The following is a 20,599-nucleotide window of genomic DNA, read 5'->3' as shown; positions in this document are numbered from 1 at the left end:
CTTTTATAAGTCCTATAGGCATCACAGTAAAAATCAGTTTCTGATTTACTCTATTTAAAGGCTCACACTTATAAAACTACACCTCTGAATATGTTTTCCATGACATCCCTTTGAATCCAGAATCATCCCTTCTAAATTCAAATTTCCCGAACTTAATTATTGTAACAATCCTTAGCTAGCACACAGTTAAGACACACAGAAGCTGAATCATTTTACTTTGGTCAGTATACATCCAGGATTAAATCCATTCTGATTCCCAGGTGCAGCAATGTATAAACAGATCATTTAAAATTAAAATGCTTTGCTTGCTCTGTTACAATAGTGCAACTTGCCTAAGATTCAGTATCAACTGTGCTATTTCCAAGTAATAAATTAAACTACATTGATGTGAGCCTTTATATTGAAGTACCATGTGTTTGGAAAAGAATATACAAGGCTCGAACTACACCTATCAGCATGTCAGAATTTATCTTTATAGCAGTTGTAAGATGTGTTTCAGGGGAAAATTGACTGAAGCAAAGATCTTTGAACCACATTGGGACAAGGATTTCACAATGAACTCTCTCTCTCTCTCGAGAAATTCAAGAGTCATAAAATTCTTATTTTGCAAAGGGAAGTAACCACAAGCCAGTTACATATGTGCATACAAAAGTGATAAAGCTGTTTAGAAGGAAGCCAGCCACCGTGAAGTAGAGCAAAGTAGTATTTCAGTGCCAGCAGAACAGGAAGTAACAACACATCCAGGATGAAAAACATGGGAAAAGAATGTTTCTTTCCAGCCTCAAAACTTTTCCCTCCAGTATCAGTGTCCAAATGATGCATTATACCATAACATCTTGGCAGCCCAACGAAGTCAGGATACAAGTGAAATGTTAAAAAAGGAGATGAGGAAAGTAAGAGTCTTGCTGCAAAGTTTTAGCAGGGTCTTTCTCACTTTAAACATTAATATGACTTCCCTTTCACTTGCACTATTGATGCAAAACTGATGTAAACAGGGCATTCCACTTGACAGAAATGCTGTACATAATTAGGTTCTAGAGTAAGGCTACTGCAAACACATTTGTTTTTCAACTCAGAAGAGCCAAGCCCAAAAACCACACCGCCTGCTTTGCTCCCGAATATTGTTTGCACAGGCAAAGCTCTGGTTACATGAGCAAGAGATTTTCACCCCAAGTTCTAGCATGAAACCTTACCTACTGCCCTGCGTTTTTCCTAAATCCTGTAAAAGCATTTGGTAGACTGAGCAAAACAAATGCCACCACTGCTTTGAATGCTTTGGATGTTTAGCAGCTTTCTGGAACAAGCTGATTATCTGAAGAACAATTCAGCATTTCAAGTAGAGGACAGATACAGGAATCTTTCCATTTAAAGTAAGCCGATTTGCACTGTCTGTCAAACCCAGCACGTGCTGCGCTGAACTAAATTTTCATAGTAATGTGGCCTAATTTCTTCAACCTTATTGGTATGACTTTGAGCTCTCAATGTGTCATGTAGGATGGTAATATACCTCCAACTGTATAACGACTTCACAGCTTGAAAGGAAACAGACTGGACGACTACTATAGAACTTGCTAGTGCAGAGTTTCCCATGCGCCAGCATGTCATAGATTAACATAATTCCTAGATCTACTAAATTTCACCTTCAACTCTCAAGGAAGTTTAACCTACCTCAGTAAGGATAGAATGATTACATACTAGTCCTTTTTGCACTGAAATATTACAGAAATGTTAAATAATTCCTCTCACAACTAGTTAGCCTATTTGGCAAGCCAAAGGGCTAACTGCACCAACATTGTATAGTTGTTGGAGCAAAGGTTTTTACCATCTGCAATATTCTGAGCAGTATGCATCCGAAGTAGAAATATGCCATCACACAACAAGTATTAGAAATACAACTGAAAAGGACCAATAGTTTGGTAGTAAAGCAAAATCACATTGTTAGACTCAAGCCATGTTAGAACTGATTTGTGTGTTTGAGTTCTAACAAGGTTGATTATAGCACTTTAGTGTATTATAAACTAGCACTTAAGTATTAGCTGTTGGTCACTAATATTGAATACTCCTTCTGATAGCAGATACATGTCTTCGTAATGCTGCACATATAAAATACTATATATTCTAAATACAAATCACATATTTAATTTATGTACTTAACATATGAGCTCATTAATGTAAAACCAAGGAATTTTAGAGCTTGAGCTGTAAGGCATAACAGCTACCTATTTTATTCTCACAATGTAGCAGTATGTGCAATCCCTTATCAAATTCAAATTTTGGATGAGGCAAAACTGATGTTATCAAAATCAGTGCACCTAAATAATTTTTTTGTTAATGAGGCTGAAAATACTGAGAAAAATTCTGAAGAATGGCAAAAATAATATACTTTCTCTTAAGAAACCATCAATGGACTGTCATCCAATGTTATATTATTTGTGCTCAACCTTTAAGAAAGGAGATGTCTTCTAATAAGACATATGACTTCTGAGTTGACCAACTAGATGAACATACAATTATGTATATTTATCCCTAAGAATTGCACATCTTGCAACTATACATTTAAAAATAACTAGGAATGTTTACCCAACTTAGTTGGCTGAAAACAAAAATGGTAAAAACTATTATTATGCTCATTAGTCCCATCAACCACACAATGCTTCTTTAAATGTACAAATGGACCTGTCATTTTATTTCATAAAGTACTTAGGGTACTTTCTGCTGATATTTACCAGAGAGCAATTGGGATAGAAAAGCAGCAACTTTTTGTCAGAGCTTTTGACATTCTTGATCACCATTTCTCATCTTCTGAGTTGTACTGTAGCATGTTATTATTCAACTGTTTGTAAGGTGAACAGTTCAATGTCTTATTCTCTCATATGTAAAAAAAATCATTTTAACTCAGTATTCTTTGCCTTTTGAAATCCCCAACACCAATATTGTTTTTCAAGTAATAAGGAGAAAGAAGGGGGGGAAACTCTCAATCACTATAAAGTGTCTGAAGAATCAAATCAAGCATCTTTGCAGCCTGTGCCTTCTACCTGTCAGATATTGCATAGAACAGAAAAGTCTTTTCATGGAAAAAGCATTTAGTCAGGCTAATTACTGGGAGAAAAGAGCATAGGACAGATATTTAAATCGCAGATTTAAAAATTAAAACAACCCAGGCCAACATAATTGTTTATATTTTAAAGTGCTTTTTATCTGATGTAACAAAAGCGAACCTTCTACTTTCTAAGAAGCAGCCTGCCACTCAAAATGAAAAGAATAAAGTGTCCCACAATATTCTTGCAAACAGGATCTCCATTTCCAAAGGAGACAGGACAAATTGCACTGAATTGTTGGGCCCAGGTCTGTGGAATCAAGATGCTATAGTAGGTATACATTGCCATAATTTTAAAACAGTAGACATCATAGCTCTGAAGCATACTAGAGTTTTAAAGTAAGCCCACAAAGAGAGGTTTAAAACTTTATAGACAAGACTGAAAGAGTCTTCATATGAATGCACGGCGACTATCAATTGGGCGGCTCCGACTGGCTCTTCCTGGAAGGGTTGGATTGGGTTCTTGAAATGACACAAATGGATCAAAATATGGCAAAGTAGGGAATGGATCTAAGTGTGGGGCAAGAGGAAGATACTGACTTGGAAGCTCAGCAGGGCCAGGAAAGAGGGAGCTTATCGGATCACCAATGGAGGGGAGTGCTGGCCTTTCATCAAATTCACCACCAATGATAACAGGGGGATAAAGGGGATTAGGAGAAAAGGGGTTGGGATACAGTGGACTGGGATGAAATGGCATGGGGAGGGGAGGAGGGGGCAGAAACATCATGTGCCTCCACTTTAGTGCGTCTTTCTTCTGTTTCAATTTTTTCTTGTACAGCTGTAGAAAAGGGAAAAATACAGTTTAGTTTAAAGTTTAACATTTCAAAGCCTTCATGGTTATAAAAGTTTGCTAGTATATCCCTGAATATTTAGAACTAATACATGAACCAAATGTATTAGCCCAACGGTCTCCATGCAGCCAAATGCCTTCTGCATCTTCATAATTTGAACAAATGCCTTTCAAATTCTTTTATTTCATGCAGATCTTCATTTGATATAGGATTTCAGACCAGAATTCAGCTGGACTTGGCTTGAAAGAAGCTGTGCAGGCTGGCATCCATTAGAATGATGATGATGTTCACCTGCTCTTTCAGCACAGCGTTTAAAGAAGAATTTACCTCCTATATCAACTGGAGGCTTCAGTTAGCTGAGAATGTAGCTTGTTCATCTCCTGGCTATTCAGATTGCATATATTCTTAAAAAAAAAAAAAAAAAACCAAGAGACAGAGCCTACTGGAAAAAATATACCAAAGATACCCACTTACTTCTTTCCAATCTGTGTCTCGAGATCTGGCAACAGGATCTGCAAAAACACGTAAGATATAAATCAGCCTGCTGCAGCAATTCTATAATGCATGTAGTGGACATATTAGGAAACTTATACCGATCGCATGATTTCTCCAAGTCAATAACCATCTCATGGACACAATGCCCAAACAGCTTCATAGAGGTATAATCCCTGACAAAGAGCCCTAACAAACTGCACAGCTGACAACAACTCCGCTCCATATCATTAAAAAGGAAGTTGTATGAACGATTACCTCTAAAATCTCGCAAGTATATGAATCTCCACAATAACTGATCACTTGAAGCAGCATAAAGATCACGGCAAACAGCAGATAAAGAAATTAATGAGCGAAAGTCCAAGAGCCGGAAGATCCGGAGTTTCAGCTCCAATGGAAGAACCACCAAGCCAAACACATCTGGTAGATTCAATGCTAAGAGGGGAAGGGGGAGAACAACATCATCACAGCATTCCAGCATTAACTTCTTATATATGTCATAATTACAATCAAATACTGCTTGAAACAAAGCATGTTAATAAGATTTGGCTAAAAAAAAAGCCTATTTTTACACAAAGAGCTTTGGATTATTCATGCATTAATCAAATGCATCAAAAAATACATAGCATTATGAACAAGTATAATGTTTTTGACTTGTTTAATTGGGTTCTCTTTATATAGCTTTAGGACTTGTGTGGGAAACAGATCACATTTTAGGTCATATTTATGCAGAAATACTGAAAATTCAAAAGGGTTCCTAAAGTTTAAGCACCACTGTATTTCTGTTGAACCACGTGACCAGATAGGACTAAAAAGACAGTGTTACCATAAAGATAGGAGGAATGAATGCCACTAACCAAATACCCTCTAGTCCCTGAAAAAAGACTCTAAAGCACACTCCCCCAACAGATTTGAAAGGCATTAGGTTGGGGGGAAGTTACACTAGCGTTTCAACAAAGGTTCTGCTCTCCTGACTGGGAGCCAAAATCCTCTGGCAGCTACACAATGAGATTAGGATGGAATATCATTTAGTTTTTCTTCAGCCTAGTAAAAAGAACAGAACAGAAAAGAAAAAACACTCCCACTCAGATCAAAGTTAGTATATTATTGCTTTACTATACTGTCAAGCCACATAGGAAATAGCCTCTCCGGCTGGCTCAACTACAATAAAGTTTTTCCTGTTAAGTGAAACAAGAATTGCTTCAAAAGGCACTTACAGATTTTATCTATTTTACTAACATTTCTCAAATTAGAATTTGGTGCTTGTTCAACTTTGTAGGTCGTAGCTGCAACCACGATGGGATGTGAAGCAGAAGGAAGCGTCCAATTTATACATAGCAAAAGAAATATGGCTCAGAGGCTGACTACCCATTCAGCTGTGGGGACAGCACCTTTCTGAGTCGGGACCCATTCTGGTTATTTGGCGTCAGAGCCTGAACAGAGTGTGGCAGATCTGTTACAAGTTTACACGAATGAGCTTCAGGCTGTGTGCTCAATGGTCTAGACCAGTGTTTTTCAAACTTGGCAACTTTAAGATGTATGGACTTCAACTCCCAGAATTCCCCAGCCTGCATGCTTCAACTTCTGGGCGTTGAAGTCTACACATCTTAGTTGCTGAGGATGAGAAATACTGGTGCAGAGAGCTCAGTGTTACATACAGAGGGACATCTAGGCCCTCAATGCAGGCAGAACCAAAAATGATCGAGCTCTATGTCAAATCTGCCGGATTTGTACATTAAATAAATGAAGGGAACCCAGAATCATACGGAGAAAATATTGCTGTTACACTTTCAAACTTTCCTGCTAGATGAGCTCAGAGGCTTTACCTATTACATAATAAACACTCTTTACAAAAAGATTTATAATAAGCCTCCTCCTGTGATCTGCTTACCTTGCCGAGCAGCAGCCAGAAGAGGGTATACCAGTCGATCTTTAAAGAGACAAGAGAGCTTCTGAAGGTCCTTATACATGCCTGCAACATTTCCTTTAGGAAAAATAAGGAGGTTGAGATCATCTGCTCAGTATATCCTATTCTAACTATTTGCCTCTGAAAAAAAGTTGCCAAACAGTAAGATGGAAAAGAACTGGTTCTCTCATTCAGACTGGCAACATGCTGTAATAGTTCAATTTACAACAGACAGTAAAGACTGCATGGACTGATGAATTTAGCATGGCTAAACAGCACAGCATCTAGAATCTATGGGAAGAGTTGTTTTTAGTTTTTAAGGGAGAGAGAGAAGAAAGCACACTGTAGTGGCTATTTTAGTGATAAATATCTAAGATTTTTTATTATTTCACACTCGAGCCAGGAAACTGTAGCCCCGTTTAAGAAGCACTGTGTCAAAATGCTATTAGAGTGAGTCTCTCTAAATTTTTCACACAATGGGTCCCCCTAGTGAGGAATTATATGCCATGACACTACTAGCTTAATATTGTATAAACAAGTATAAAGGAAAGATTAAAATTCTTTAACGTTCAGCCTTACAAATGTGAATGGGGAAAGGCTGAAAGTAGAAGGTTGCCTCTAATGAAGCCTGTTCTAGAAACTTCTCCATGGTACAGATTGTACCTGTAGGAAATCATATTCTCATAGGCAGTATTCAAGGGGAGGCTGAATTTGTATTCAACCTCCCCTTGAATACAGCCAATAAGAATATGATTTATTTTCTATCCCGCCTTTATTATTTTTATAAATAACTCAAGGTGGCCAACATAGCTAATACGCTTTCCTCCTCCTATTTTCCCCACAACAACAACCCTGTGAGGTGAGTTGGGCTGAGTGTGTGTGACTGGCCCAAGGTCATCCAGCCGGCTTTCAGGCCTAAGGTGGGACTAGAACTCTGTCTCCTGGTTTCCTACAGGTACAATCCGTACCATGGAGAAATGAAAGAATACAGATTATACATGTGTACAAGTATGGATACAATTCTAACCTAGATTACCTGGACAAGCAGAAAGTACCAGCATAAAGCTCCCAACTCAAGCATTAGTATCTCCTCCTGCTGTGGCCAAGAGGGAGAGTAAACCAGAATTGGGGTGGTGTTACTAGACTGAAAGGTGGTTCAAAAGAAACTCTAGGCAATTGCTCAACAACCCAATCTTAAAATCTGAATTCTTTAATAAACTAGGCTTTATGTCAAGCACAATTCTCTCCTAACAGCCAAATAAGTAGTCTTCCTCCTCCTATATATTGTTCTTATATATTCTTATACAGAAGTCTTCTTCTAAACTCTTCTTGGTAAATGGAGGGAAGAGAGAGGGGGAAACTAACCTGTCATTCTGCATATGCTTACTCATTTCCCACAGGTATTTTAAATCATCTTTTTAAAGGGCTGTTTTATCTTATATTGATATCATGTAAATTCTTAAGATTTACCATTTTATTTTAAAAATTGGAACAACTCTCATGCTTTTGTGGCTGCAGGGAAAAAAGAGGAATATATCATAGTAAATTAGTATTTTTCAGAATATTTTTGCCAGCCACAAAGCTCTTTCTCACCTGTAGCAGTTTCTCTAGACCCACTGTAATTGTCTATTATTTATAAATTCTGTATTCTCCTGCCTTTAACCGAAAACATGTCCCTTGCAATAGAATTTTTTTTAAGCTTGGAATGTTTTGTTTTCATAGAACATGTTGTTGAAGAATCTCAAAGCCTGACAGGAGCATCTCTGCAACTGTTTGAATAAGCTTAAAATGTTCATGTTAAATGCAACTTAAAAATGTTTCTCAGCCACTGCACTCTACTTCACCTTCTAATTTGCTCAGTTAACGATCAGCATTATTGCTGTATTGCTCATCTATTAGGCTCTTACTGTTCCCCAAAATTCAGATTATATCAGATACCTGAGTCTTCAAAACAGATAAAAGCAGCTGGCAGAAGCTGCAGTCTCTTCACACTTTTGATGTCAATGTCAATCTTCAACATTGCTACAAAACAGAAAAAGACACTGAGAGCTTAACAAAAAAATTATTCTTGATGAGTCTGAAGTTCCTGGGGAAATTCAACAGAATAAATTTGCCCAATAGCAGTGGGTTGTGAGAAAGGAAAGAAAATATAAGCCTCCCCTCCTCCCCTTGGAAGCTGTGTAGCACAATATTCCAGGATATAGGAAGGAATCTAACCAGCTTGGATTTCTAGGTGTAGCAAGTAACAAGACAGAGTGATATTATGGTTTGGTTTTATATTGTCTGTGCTCAAGGCAAACCTCCCCCATTTCCTTCAAAGGTGAACAGCATCTTAGATGGGCCTTCCCATTGTTCTCTCTTTTGAGGCCCAGTCTTTTTCTCAGTATCTGTTTTACAGCCTAATGCTTCTCTTTAAGTATATTATTATTTATATATACACAACAATGTGAGATCACAGATGCCAGTACTCTAGCTGGCATTGGCCTTCATTTGCATTGAGTTCTTCCCAAGAGCCTAGGATGTCATAATATGTTGGCATAGTACATGTGCAGATCCAAGCAGTGTGGCCTTTTGTAATTGACAGATAGAAATTCTGTCAATGCACAGATTTTCTAAGTGCTGTCCAAGGTTTTTTGGTGGTGGTGGTGGTATTATTATTATTATTTTACTACTGTCTATTTTAAATAAACACCTGAGTATTTTAAAAGTGTTTTAAATAAGCAGTGAGAGTGGACCAGTTTGGATAATTAATGAGAGTTGGGATCCATGAAGGACTGAGGAGCTGGCTGGAAATGAGGTGGAAACCTAGGCTGGACACCATCAGATCTCAGTTTGCGGCTCAGAGGAAGTGTTGGAGCAAGTTCAATGCAGCTGGCCAGGAAGGGAGATTTGGAAGATAGTGGGCATGGGTTTGAATCAATCAGCCACAGCTGGAGAAGAGTTGCAGGAGGAGTGTTGCTGGTGGTAGGTGGATTTGGAGAAACGGTGGATTTGGAGAAATGAGGAGAAGAGTTGAGAACACGGAAGAGGACTGTGCCAGGAAGTAGAGAAAGACTGAAGAGAATGATTGTATGTGGAAGCAGAAGAACAATCAAATGAAGACTCTGTTGAAAGGCAGAGGAAGACAGAGGCAAACAACTGTGTTGGGAATTGAATAAAAGGGTTGGAGGGAGAAGGATGGGGTGCTGAGAAGGTCTGAAAAGAGGAACAAAAATTCAGAAGAGACTATTCAAATTTTGAACAACAGGCAGGAAGCAGAGTTAGACTAGCCCTCTGGAGGGAATGCAGATAGAAGAGATTGTTTAACCAGCGTACCTGAGTGAGAATCAGATGAATGGGAATGGAATAGGGATGGGCAGGAGAGAGGAAAGAGGTGGAAAATTGTGGATTAGAGTGGGAAGGTGGGAATTAAGAGCGTGCAGGGCCCTCAGGGTGACCGAATGGGGAGAAGAGGTAGCTTAACTAGCTTGCCAATTAATGGCAGGGAGGAAAGAGGGACAAGGATCAGTAGAAGAAGGAAAGAGATTGATAAAGAGGCTGAAGGAACTGCTAGAGTTATATAGAGTGTGTGGAGTTCAGAGGAACCCCTAGAGTGAGAAAATGGGAGAAGAGCAGAAGAAGTGTCTAACCAGTTTAACTGGTGAGAAGTGAGAGAACCAGAGGAAAGAGAACTAACAACAGGGTTGAAGAATTGTTGGGGGCGAGACAAAGGGAGTGCATGGGGAGGTTTACTGAAGATTCTTGGTGAATACTGGAGTTCCTGATTGCTTGGGGTGAAAGAGGGGCAATTAAGAGTAGGAAAGATGAATGGAGGAGAGGAAAAGTAGAGGGAGGTTTAGTGAGAAATGGAGAGGAGGCCATTAAATAAGAAAGGGGATTGGAAATTTGCAGCCAATCCATTCCCCAGACCTTGGGCGCCAGGGCATATACACACGAGATATGCCCAACGAATAGGGAGGAATGATGCTTGTGAATCAGGGGACCGTGATGGTTGCCTGAAGCTCTGTTTTCTTGGAAGAAATTTACAGAGTCGCTGGTGAGATCAGTTATCCATAGACTTGGCTGCCTCCTGGATTGTGCAGGCTGCCAGGGAGGGGATGGAAAGCGAAGTCTGGACTGTCGTAAATGTCTCATTGTGGACGGTGAAGCGCTGGTGTCCTTGATGTGGAGTGGGTTTCTTTAAGCCAGGTATACTAGACAATTACACCCAGTCTCCAACCATTATTGTTAGGTGGGTGTGCTGCAGTTACAAAGGGCTCTGGATAAGTAGATCTGGACTCTTTTCATCGGGGTTTCAGGCCTGATCATAGGACAGGAAGTGCATTTGCTCTAACTTATGACTTCTGGAGGGATCTAGATGGGGGAATGTGTTCCTATGGAATCTTTCGGCAGCTTTCAGTACCACTGACCACGGTACTCTTCTGGATCATCTATGAGGACTAGGAACATGGAATGCTGTTTTATAGTGGTTCTACACCTTCCTGAACGGACAGTTCCAGTTGGCATGTATAGAGGGAGAGAGGTTGAGCCGCTGAGCACCTCAATACTGAGTGTCACAGCACTCAGCTGTCTCATCCATTTCATTTAACCAGCTGCTGGAGAAAGTCATTTCACACTTTAGAATATGATATCAACGTTCTCTCTCTACTTCAGACCAAATGGGAGATGAGGTGAGAGTTCTGATCTGGTGCCTGGAGGATGAAATGGTAAGGATGTGGAGAAATTAAACTGAAATTAAACCAAAGCAAGACAGAAAGCCTGCTAATTCAGAAACTGACTCCAGGATAAAACCAGCTTTAGCTGTTGATGGGATTGTGTTCTCTCAAAAAGAACACGATGCAGCCTGGGGGTTTTCCTGGACTGTCAGCTTCTATTAGAATTAACAGGTAGAAGCTGTGGCCAGGAAGCTTCAACTGGTGCAAAAGGAGGTGCTGGTGCCCATCATTCAAACCTTCATGACCTCACTTGTAGACTACTGTTACATGGGACTGCCCATCAAGATTAGCTGAAAGCTACAATTAGTGCAAAATACAAAAGCCTGCATACCAACAACTCCATTCTTTCATATGGTAAGTGGTTGCTGGTATGCTTTCAGGTTGTGGGTATGCTTTCAGGTTCAGTTCCAGGTTCCAGTTATCAAGTCCTGCATGGCTTGGGACTGGTTATCCTTGGGCAAGCACATAATCCCAATACAATGTGCTTGCCCAAGGAACACCCACAGTGAATACTTGCCGAGAGTCCCCAGGCTCCACAAAGCGTGGGGGAACGGGATTCAGAACTCTTTGCAGGAGCTCCACGTAAACAGAGTGGTGGGAAGCTGACTAGCGAGTAACAGAAAGCAAATCCTGAATTCTCCAGAGGCATAGAGAACCTGTTGAAGTTTATTCTCCCCAATCTCTTGAGTGTTCAGGAACAGGGTTTGAAAATGAGAACAGACTCTTTGGAGCTTCAGCTGTACAAATCAAGAACTCATTGTAATGTGGAGTCCTTGGTGCTCTCTGAGCTTGTTTCCTTGCAGATCTTTTGTTGCCCAACTAGGCAACATCTTCAGTGCTAGAAGGGAATGGGGTTGGCTCTCTGTTTATATACAGTAGCTTACCTAACAGTGTTGGTGGGGGAGTTGTTCCCTCCTTGGTTTATCCTTGTCTACTGCTTAACTGATTGTCTGAGTTGGTAGTTCCTTGATTAGGGTATTGTTGCAAATGCTTGTAGCATTTGGTGAGATTTTTAAAAATGACTGAAAAAAGTGGCAGGATTAGATTATCAAAGGTAGATGGTAGATGGTAAATGAAAAGTACTCATAATTTGAAAAAACAATTATTTGGACTAATATTTTTTCATAAATCAAGTTTCAACAATATTCCACTGTGCAACCAGCTACCCGTTGTCCTTGTCTCATTCATAGCTGGCCTCTCTACTCAATGCTTCGCACTAGCTCCCTAAATAATCATATAACCAGCTCCTTATATAGACTGATGAGGAGAATATCTGTACTTATTCAATCCATACCCCAATGTTTTAATGGATCGTGCAAATCTGGCTAAACACTCAGCTGGTGAGAGAATAAGTATCACATTTCCTCCAAGTCAAAGGACATGGTAGATAGTTAAAACATTTAAAGAAAGAAAACACCAATCTTAGCACTAGTTGTATTGAGACTTTTGCAAAACCAGCTAAGAAAACCTTTTTCTAGAGTTTGCATATACAGTATGTCCAAGTGTACATTTTTACTGCAGACTCTTCAGAGACAGAGATGAAACCCAAGTTGTAAAATATTAAGTACTATGATTTCTCTTTTAATACAGTTCAGAAGGATAATTTAGCTTGCTTCATGGCACTTCTCAAACACTTCAGTCATACTTGATAGCCCCTAAATGCTGACACCACGTAAGAGTCAACATCACATAAGAGTCAACTGACTCTTATGTCTTTCAGGCTTGTTAGTGGTTACATAGCATGGAAGACAAAGAATGACAAGCAAACGCTAGCGTTCAATCAAACAAATATCAGAATATACTTACCATTGATAACAATAAGGTCCCCCAAAGGCACACAAGTAAGGGCAGCAAAGCCATTTTCACAGAGAGGGTGGGCATACTGTAGCTTATAAACACCTCTGTTCCGCCATTGGTCAGGCATTTGTGTTGCCTTTGACTCTGTTCCCTGTGAATAATAAAAGAGGAATTTTCAAGGCAATCCTTAAGAGTAGCGCTCTCACAGAACTAAAATTGACCACAGATTTGTTAGGTGTTTGCATTAGGGCTACTCAAATCATAGGGAGGGGAATTTTGATTATGGCAACTAAACTGTGTAGGTGGTCACCATCAGACCTCTCTCAGCCAGTCAGGCAAGAAATTACAAGACAGATTTACAGGGAACCACAGCTCTAATTAGGAAATTTACTGTTACAAAATTAATGAAGTCATTACAAAAGAATTCCTGTGGCTGCTGAGTATCAAATGAAGCCCTATTTATCCTGAAATCAAGGTTCTCATATGTGTGCCTCTTTGTCCTGCCTGTGTGATGTTAACAGCCTAGAAGCCATTCTCTTTTGGGCAGAAGAGACACCATCCACCTACTTTAAGAGCTTTCAAAGGTCATCTGTGCATCTTTTGCAGCCAAGCCCAGCAGAACGCACTCCCAATGACAGGCATAGCCTGCCACCTTATTATTCATTATATATTTATACAATTTGATAACTATTTTTCACTAAAATCATCTCAAATTAGATACATTCACAGCTGATAATGAGGAGGCTAAATAGAAATTATTTCCTGAATCGAACTCAAAGTAACAAATAACATTTGCCAAAAAAAGTACTTAAAACATTAAATTCAGAACTTAGTTCTACATATATAGCTGCGCTGGATATTTTAGAGGGCTTGATAACTCACATTCACTATCCCAGTTCTAATTAGTCTAATTAAATATTTTTAATGTGACCAGACTCTACATATGAGAAAGGGGAATAAACATACCATTTCATTCACGTTCCATGGGCTAAAGTCAGATGTCTGCAAGAGAACTTGTCTAAAGAGCCTCCATGCTGAGATTCATTAAAAAGGGCTAGGCAATCAGATAGTATTATAATACCCCTTCACAAATTTATGCTACAGCAACACCTAGAATATGATATACAGTTCTGGTTTCCACATCTCTTTCACTAGATAATGCGTTATGCATTACTGTGTTCTTCAACAATGGATACGCAATATAAATTATAACTAATGCAGAGCAGTGTGTGGCAGCATCATTCTGTATTGGGATGACCAATCTATTCATAAGAGTAGATCCTTTATCAGCAAATCATGGCTCACTAGAAGCCAACATTATCTCTTTACTGGCCTAAGATCTATGTCAATGATGAAAATTACGAGGGAGCTGATGAGAAATGGAATTCAACCAAATCTGGTGGGCATGTGGTATCCACACATACAAAAAGACTTTGTTGAAATTCACTTACTTGAGGTATATATCCTGTCTCCATCATTATAAGATGGATCAAAACTATCAAGGCATCATTGGCACTGGTACATTCTGCAGAATGGTACAGGGTCTGAAGGGAGTGTGGTACTTGCCCATCTGTAGCTTCAGAGCAAAGCATTGGCTCTGAAGGATAAGAACCTGCAGCTTCTTGGAGATCAAAGTCATCAGATTCAGCCTCTGAAGCAAATGCTTGGCTGGATTCTGCCTTGAAAGGATAGCAGCAGAAACAAGAGAGCATTAAAAAGTTGTATTTACTTTTGTAAAATGACCAAGAGAAAAGGGTTTCTGTGAAAAATAGTGGTCTCTCTAAAAATGATGAAGCAGTACCAGGCTTCTCAGAATTTTCCCTACTAGGCACAACAAGAGTGTTGTCATATCTTATGGACTTACCGTAATGTCACTCAACTGAATATTATCTTGAACTTTATGGTCTGATGGATGTCCATGATGTCTTTCACTTTCTAGGATTTTGGATTGGTTGTGACATATGGCTGAAGTGGATGGTTCATGATTATTCTGTTGTGGATGCAGGGATGAAGTGTGAGTTGGAAATACTCTTAATTCTGCCTCAGCATCTTCCAATATCAAACATATCAAGTCTCCTGAAACTATCCCAAATGATGCTAGGGTTTCCTCATCTCCAGTAAGGGAGTCTTTGTTGTTCAATGTTATTGCATACTTGATGTCAGAACTGCAGGGAAAGCAACATTAGGCACACAGTTGTATTGAGGAACACACACCAACTGCAAACTAAATAATGTCCTTAATTACCTAATTCCATGATTTACTATAAAATAAGCAGTAACTATAGTCACTAAAACCAAGACCAGTTGATCCATTTTCATCTGCATCTATTATGCTTATGTTGAAAAGGTGAAAGGTCCCCTGTGCAAGCACTGAGTCATGTCTGACCCTTTGGGGGGATGCCGCTTTCACAACGTTTTCTTGGCAGACTATAGCGGGGTGGTTTGCCATTGCCTTCCACAGTTGTCACCTTCCCAGCAAGCTGGGTACTCATTTTACCGACCTTGAAAGGATGGAAGGCTGAGTTGACCTGAGCTGGCTACCTGAGAATCCAGCTTCCGCTGGGATAGAACTCGGGTCGTGGGGAGAGTTTCGGTTGCCATACTGCCGCATACCACTCTGCACCACACGAGGCTTATGTTAGCCCACTGTAAATATACACATAGCCAGGAATAAAAACAAATACTTTATTTATTTGTTTATTATATTTCTACACCACCCATCTCACAAGCAAATCTTTTTTTTTTCTTAGAACTGTAAATCTAATACATTTTTAAAGGTGATCTTTGCAGTATTAAGAGCACCTAAATTATTGACAAAATGATGAAGAGGAAGTCCATGTTTTATAAGGATGCTTTCAGTCTTATTAAATTAGGAAAAGATTATCAAGGCTGTTGAATTAGCCTGGAAAGCATTTTAAATAGCATTATAAATAGTATCTAAAGCATTATAAGTAGTATCTGACCTATGACTTGATGTCCTAACTACCAGGAAACACACTGAGACAATGAACTGGTCTCTAATATTTATTACTAGTACTTAACAAGAATCCTAACAAACTGAAGAAGCGTGGGAAAAACCCAGACATATAACCCCCAAGGGTTAAGGCGGTCCCGATCTGTGTCTCTTTGAATGGCTGAACAGTTCCTCAGTGCTACGCATGCGCTTGACAGTCTGGGTGGGAGCCCCCTGCTCGCCATCCTTACTCATGACACTTGCCTTTCAAAAATATTATTTTAAGTTATGCATGTAGTTTTTAATAAAGGAAATTAATAGGAAACAAAGGAAACCTTTCACAACCAGACACTTTCCATTCTCCATCTCCACAAACCTAAATGGATCGCTTCACCTTACAGTATTTAAAACCAATCTCTGAGCAAAACAAGGGATATTTTCAATTTCAACAATCACAAAATCAAAGCTTTCACCCATAAATTTTCCAGTGACTATTAAATTACAGAGCATCTCTGAGGAAAACAGCGATATTTAATTTTTAAAATAATCCCAGCTGTTGCTTCTTTCACTGTACACTCAAGGCAAATCATTCCCACACCTCCAGCACGCCTTGCCATCTGAGACCAATCAAAAACAATGAAACCACAGCACCACCCCACCACCCGGAATTCCAGAAAACCCTTATGACCTGGCTCTATTTCTAGCCCTGGGATTAATGTGGGTGTGATTTATTGGCCAAGCCCCTGTAATATTGCTTATACCGTTTGTTGTTTTAGTTCAAGCTGTTGGTTTTTGTGGGTTTTGTTTTCTTTTTTCTTGTTAATGGATTTGTAAGCCACCCAGAGTCTTCTGGAGTGGGCAGCCATATTACATTGAATAAATTAAATTAAGCCACTTTGACAGGTAATTAGATGTGTTATGAGTACGGATGATGAGCAGGAGGGGCCCCCTATCCAAGGGGGAAAACGCATGCGTAGTTTAGAGACTCTGAACTGTCCTTCAAAGAAACTCAGAGCAGACCAGCCTTGAGTTTTGGGGTTAATCTGTCTGGGTTTCCCACGCTCCTTCAGTTTGGTAGGGTTTTCTGTCTACTACAGCAGTTAATAATCACTAGAGACTGAATTTCTTGTTTCAGCATGGTTTTTTGCTTAAGTCAGGACAAGATGTATGTATATTACTAATACTTCAATAAATCACATAATTTCCATGGTATAACAACTGTATCATAGCTGTAGCCCAGAACTGAAACTGAACATATAATCTTACACTTGACTTTCAGTTTCATAAGGCCCAAGCTATCAACTTTCACCTACAGTATATCCCTTCTCAACAGGACAGAACAAGTGAGATTCCAGCAATGACAATATAATCTCAACCCCTTCAGTGAGAGTACCTATGAAGAGCAGGACTCCATCTCATTTGGTGGGAGATTGGTCCAGGATTATAGATCAACTAGTTCACTGAAAATACAATCCCATACAATCTTATTTTAAAATAAGATCCATTTCTTAACATACTGTACTGAATCAGCTGCTTAATTCTCCAATGGTACATTAGTTCATTTGGAAAGTTAGGAGTCCAGGAGATGCACACCATTCAGTGAGAACACTTCTAAAATATCCATCAAGCCACATGAAATGAAGTGGTTTGCCAGAGAACTATATAAGATTTGAAATTAAATTCACCCTACATAAAGGAATAGATATCCAATATCCAGATCAAAATCTGTACAGATTCCCCACAGTATTTTACAAAAAGGATTTTTTTGTCTCTCCAATAAGCTATGTAATTTATATTTACAACTTTACAAATTAGGCCACACTGAAAGATAATGACTTGGCATTAGGTGCAGGGAAGGAGAAAATGAATTCAAGTATCCTCAGTTCTAGTCTAACACTCCAGTCATTACAATACATTGCTTTAACAATATGTCCTGTAAAATTGCTTTACAAAAAACTCAAAAGGCTTCAACATAAAGAAGTGTGTAAAAGACTGAAAAATATAATCACTGAAGAAACTATTCAGGGGATATATTACCAAGCCCTTAACAAATCAAGACTATGAGCATTTCCTGATATGTAAACATTTATTCTGTTATCAAGCTGCAGAGCACTGACCAAGCAAAAGCATTTTAGCCTGAAATGCATGATAAGCTTTTTCACTTATCACAGGCATTCCTATGCTTAGAAATTGTGTGTGGAGAATGGGAGCCACTCCACATACATTCCACGTAATTTATAATCTTATAAATTTCAAGAACACTGCAAGTGCCATCATTAACCCTAAAATCTGATTCACTTTAACGCTGTACACTGTAACAGTAAATCCTCCTTCAAGCCAAGCCTGACTTCATGGACACATCCATGTAGTTTTCTTGCCAGCAATATAGGAAGTAGCTAGCCACCGCCTTCTTCCAGTTGCTTTTTTTTTTTTTAATTTCCCAGTCTAGCCTAGGGCCTCAGGTATTGTGCAGAAGCCTCCCATCCTGGTACTGGACCAGCCCAATCCCACAATAAGTTTTAACTTAAGTAATCCATCTTGGGAACAAATCTTGTTAAGACATAAAGTAAATAGCATAGGATTAGCCAAGAGGGGAAAGAAGGGCAAAGAAATCTTCCTTTTAATATTTCCCTCATTCCTATTTTGTGCCAGGCAATAATCACATTACCCTTTGGATCCCCAAATTATTTATTTTCACTGAATTCATCTGTTCATTGTCACTCCCGAATTGAAGCATTTTGTTTGCTTCGAAAGTTTTCTCCCCATACAAGCATAAAATAAGATTGTTTCTGAAACGAGACCACCGCCTTCCACGAGTCTTCTCCGACCCTGGGCAGCTCCTCTGGCTCTCCCAGAGGTGGGAAACGCCCCTGAAACCCGGCCAGGGCCACGCTGCCTATCGCTCTCGTCGACCGCCCGCACATTCATTTCCGGCCATGACGGCGCCGCTCGCGCTACCTGTAACCCCAAGCGGGCAAGAGGGTTTGGCCAAGGTGCGCACGCAAATCCCCCAGCCGTGGCTCCGCCTCTGGCAACTCCAGCGGAGCCGTCTGCCTCTGCAGCCGTACGCGGAGTTTCATGGCGTCGAGCCGCGACTGTTCCCCCGCGTTCCCTCCCCCGGCGCCCCAGAGGCCCCTCCGTGAAGGTGGCGGCGCAAGAGGCAGGAGCGAGGACGCGGCTCCGGGGAATCGCTGTCGTTGTTATGGTGGGTTTGGGCTACCGAGGAACCGCCTCCTTGACCCTCGCGACCTTGAGATGACGTAGCCCGCCCCTCGGCTTGCCCCTCCCCTCTCACCGGCCGCGTCGCTCCACGCAGCCGCCGTCTACCCTGCGGTCGACGGTGCTGAGCGATGATTCGGTGCTCGTCGAAGGAAGCCAGAAACTGATGATGCTGAGCGATGATTCGGTGCTCTGTACCGAAGTTTGTCTACGATTGATAACTTCCGCGTTCTTTTCATCTGGCCCTTCTCTTGTGGTAAATGGCTGTAATCTGAATAGGACTCCTTAACCCTGTGCCAAGCCCTTAGGGGCCATCCCTACACGTCCCTGTCTTTGACATGTGGTTATGGAGCATCTTCACTCTGCACTAAGCAGAATGTGGAGGACTGGATCTTTTTTCAAGGCACTATTTGTGACTGCAAGATCTTGCTTTACAACATGATCACAACATGGCAGCTTTAGTATGGTCCAATGCATATGTTGTTAAAAAGGCAAAATCTCCTTCAGATAAGCTCAGTTGTTGATTCCTTTGTGGACGCTTCTGGATTATTTTTAAGGCAGCAGCACAGAAGTGGTTTCCATTGCCTTATCTCAGGATGCTTTTTCCACTTCCCAGCTTAGCCTACAGCCCTGGGATGTCCTGGTGGTCTCCCATTCACAAGCTAACTAGGTCTGACCATGCTAGACTTCCAGGCCCAGATAAGGTTGGCATATGTTCTTACCCTCCAGCACTTTACATACACAGATATATATATATACATTTGTTTTATATTAAATGGGGATGGGTCTATATATTGTGGGAAGCATAATTTCTTTTCATCATGGCTTGTTAAAGAAGCCATAATAGCTTATAGATTAAGTTAAGCCTTTAAAAGATGATTTATAAATTCCATTGGCTGGATTAATACTAGAAACCAAAACAACAAAAAATGGTTTGGTGCTAGTTCTTCACCCAGGAGCCCTCATTTACAACAATACTGACTGGAATCATCTCTCGTGTTACCTCATCATATAGTCTGGTTTTTGTAGCAATCATATTAATGATGTTAAGTTTAACTGTAAATCAAATCACATTTACAGTAGTTTTACGTCTGGACCTGTCTGTGACTTTTTTGAAGTGAGCGCTCAATATACCACTCAAAGTGTGGCCCTTGGTCCAGAAAACATATATACTTCTGATTCAATTATGTGAAGCATTATAGCTATAGTTTGTAAACCATGGTTTATGTTTTGTATACTGTTTGAACTCAGACAATTATAACCTATTCAATAAACCATGTTTAACTCTAGTTGTGACCGTGTAGTGTGTGAACCAGATCACTGACATGTTTATGAGGTTATTGTTAAGATTGTTAAATTGCATAATATTAGTGAACCTCTGAATGTTTGAAAACACTGTATAAAAATGTATTGTTAACATATCCCTTAACACCATAGCCCTGGTCCTGGATTCATTTTATTACTTAACCCTGCAATCTTGCCAAAAGTACTACTGTGCCTGTAAACCCAATTGTTTGCTGATCAAACAATCTAAATTAAACAATATTATCAGTACCTATGCAGCGTCCTAGATTTTATTGCATTTCCAATTCATTACCATGCAGTTCAATACCATATTGGACAATCATT

General features: G+C 39.9%; 1 protein-coding gene across 1 annotated transcript; it reads right to left on the bottom strand.

The window, feature by feature from the left end:
* Positions 1-198: 198 nt before the first annotated feature.
* FBXO7 (F-box protein 7) lies at positions 199-18,951 on the bottom strand. The gene is made up of 9 exons (XM_063309390.1): positions 18,710-18,951; positions 14,663-14,963; positions 14,250-14,477; positions 12,808-12,949; positions 8,225-8,308; positions 6,272-6,364; positions 4,639-4,815; positions 4,363-4,400; positions 199-3,875 (listed from the first exon to the last, which is right to left on the bottom strand). Exons 1-9 carry the CDS (start codon positions 18,829-18,831, stop codon positions 3,489-3,491), a joined length of 1,572 nt encoding a protein of 523 aa, XP_063165460.1. The 5' UTR covers positions 18,832-18,951; the 3' UTR covers positions 199-3,488.
* Positions 18,952-20,599: the final 1,648 nt, after the last annotated feature.

Source organism: Candoia aspera, chromosome 7 (assembly GCF_035149785.1).
Source record: "Candoia aspera isolate rCanAsp1 chromosome 7, rCanAsp1.hap2, whole genome shotgun sequence".
Taxonomy (NCBI): domain Eukaryota; kingdom Metazoa; phylum Chordata; class Lepidosauria; order Squamata; family Boidae; genus Candoia; species Candoia aspera.
The sequence above is the reverse complement of the archived record's forward strand: the minus strand, read 5'-3'. Positions and strand labels throughout refer to the sequence as shown.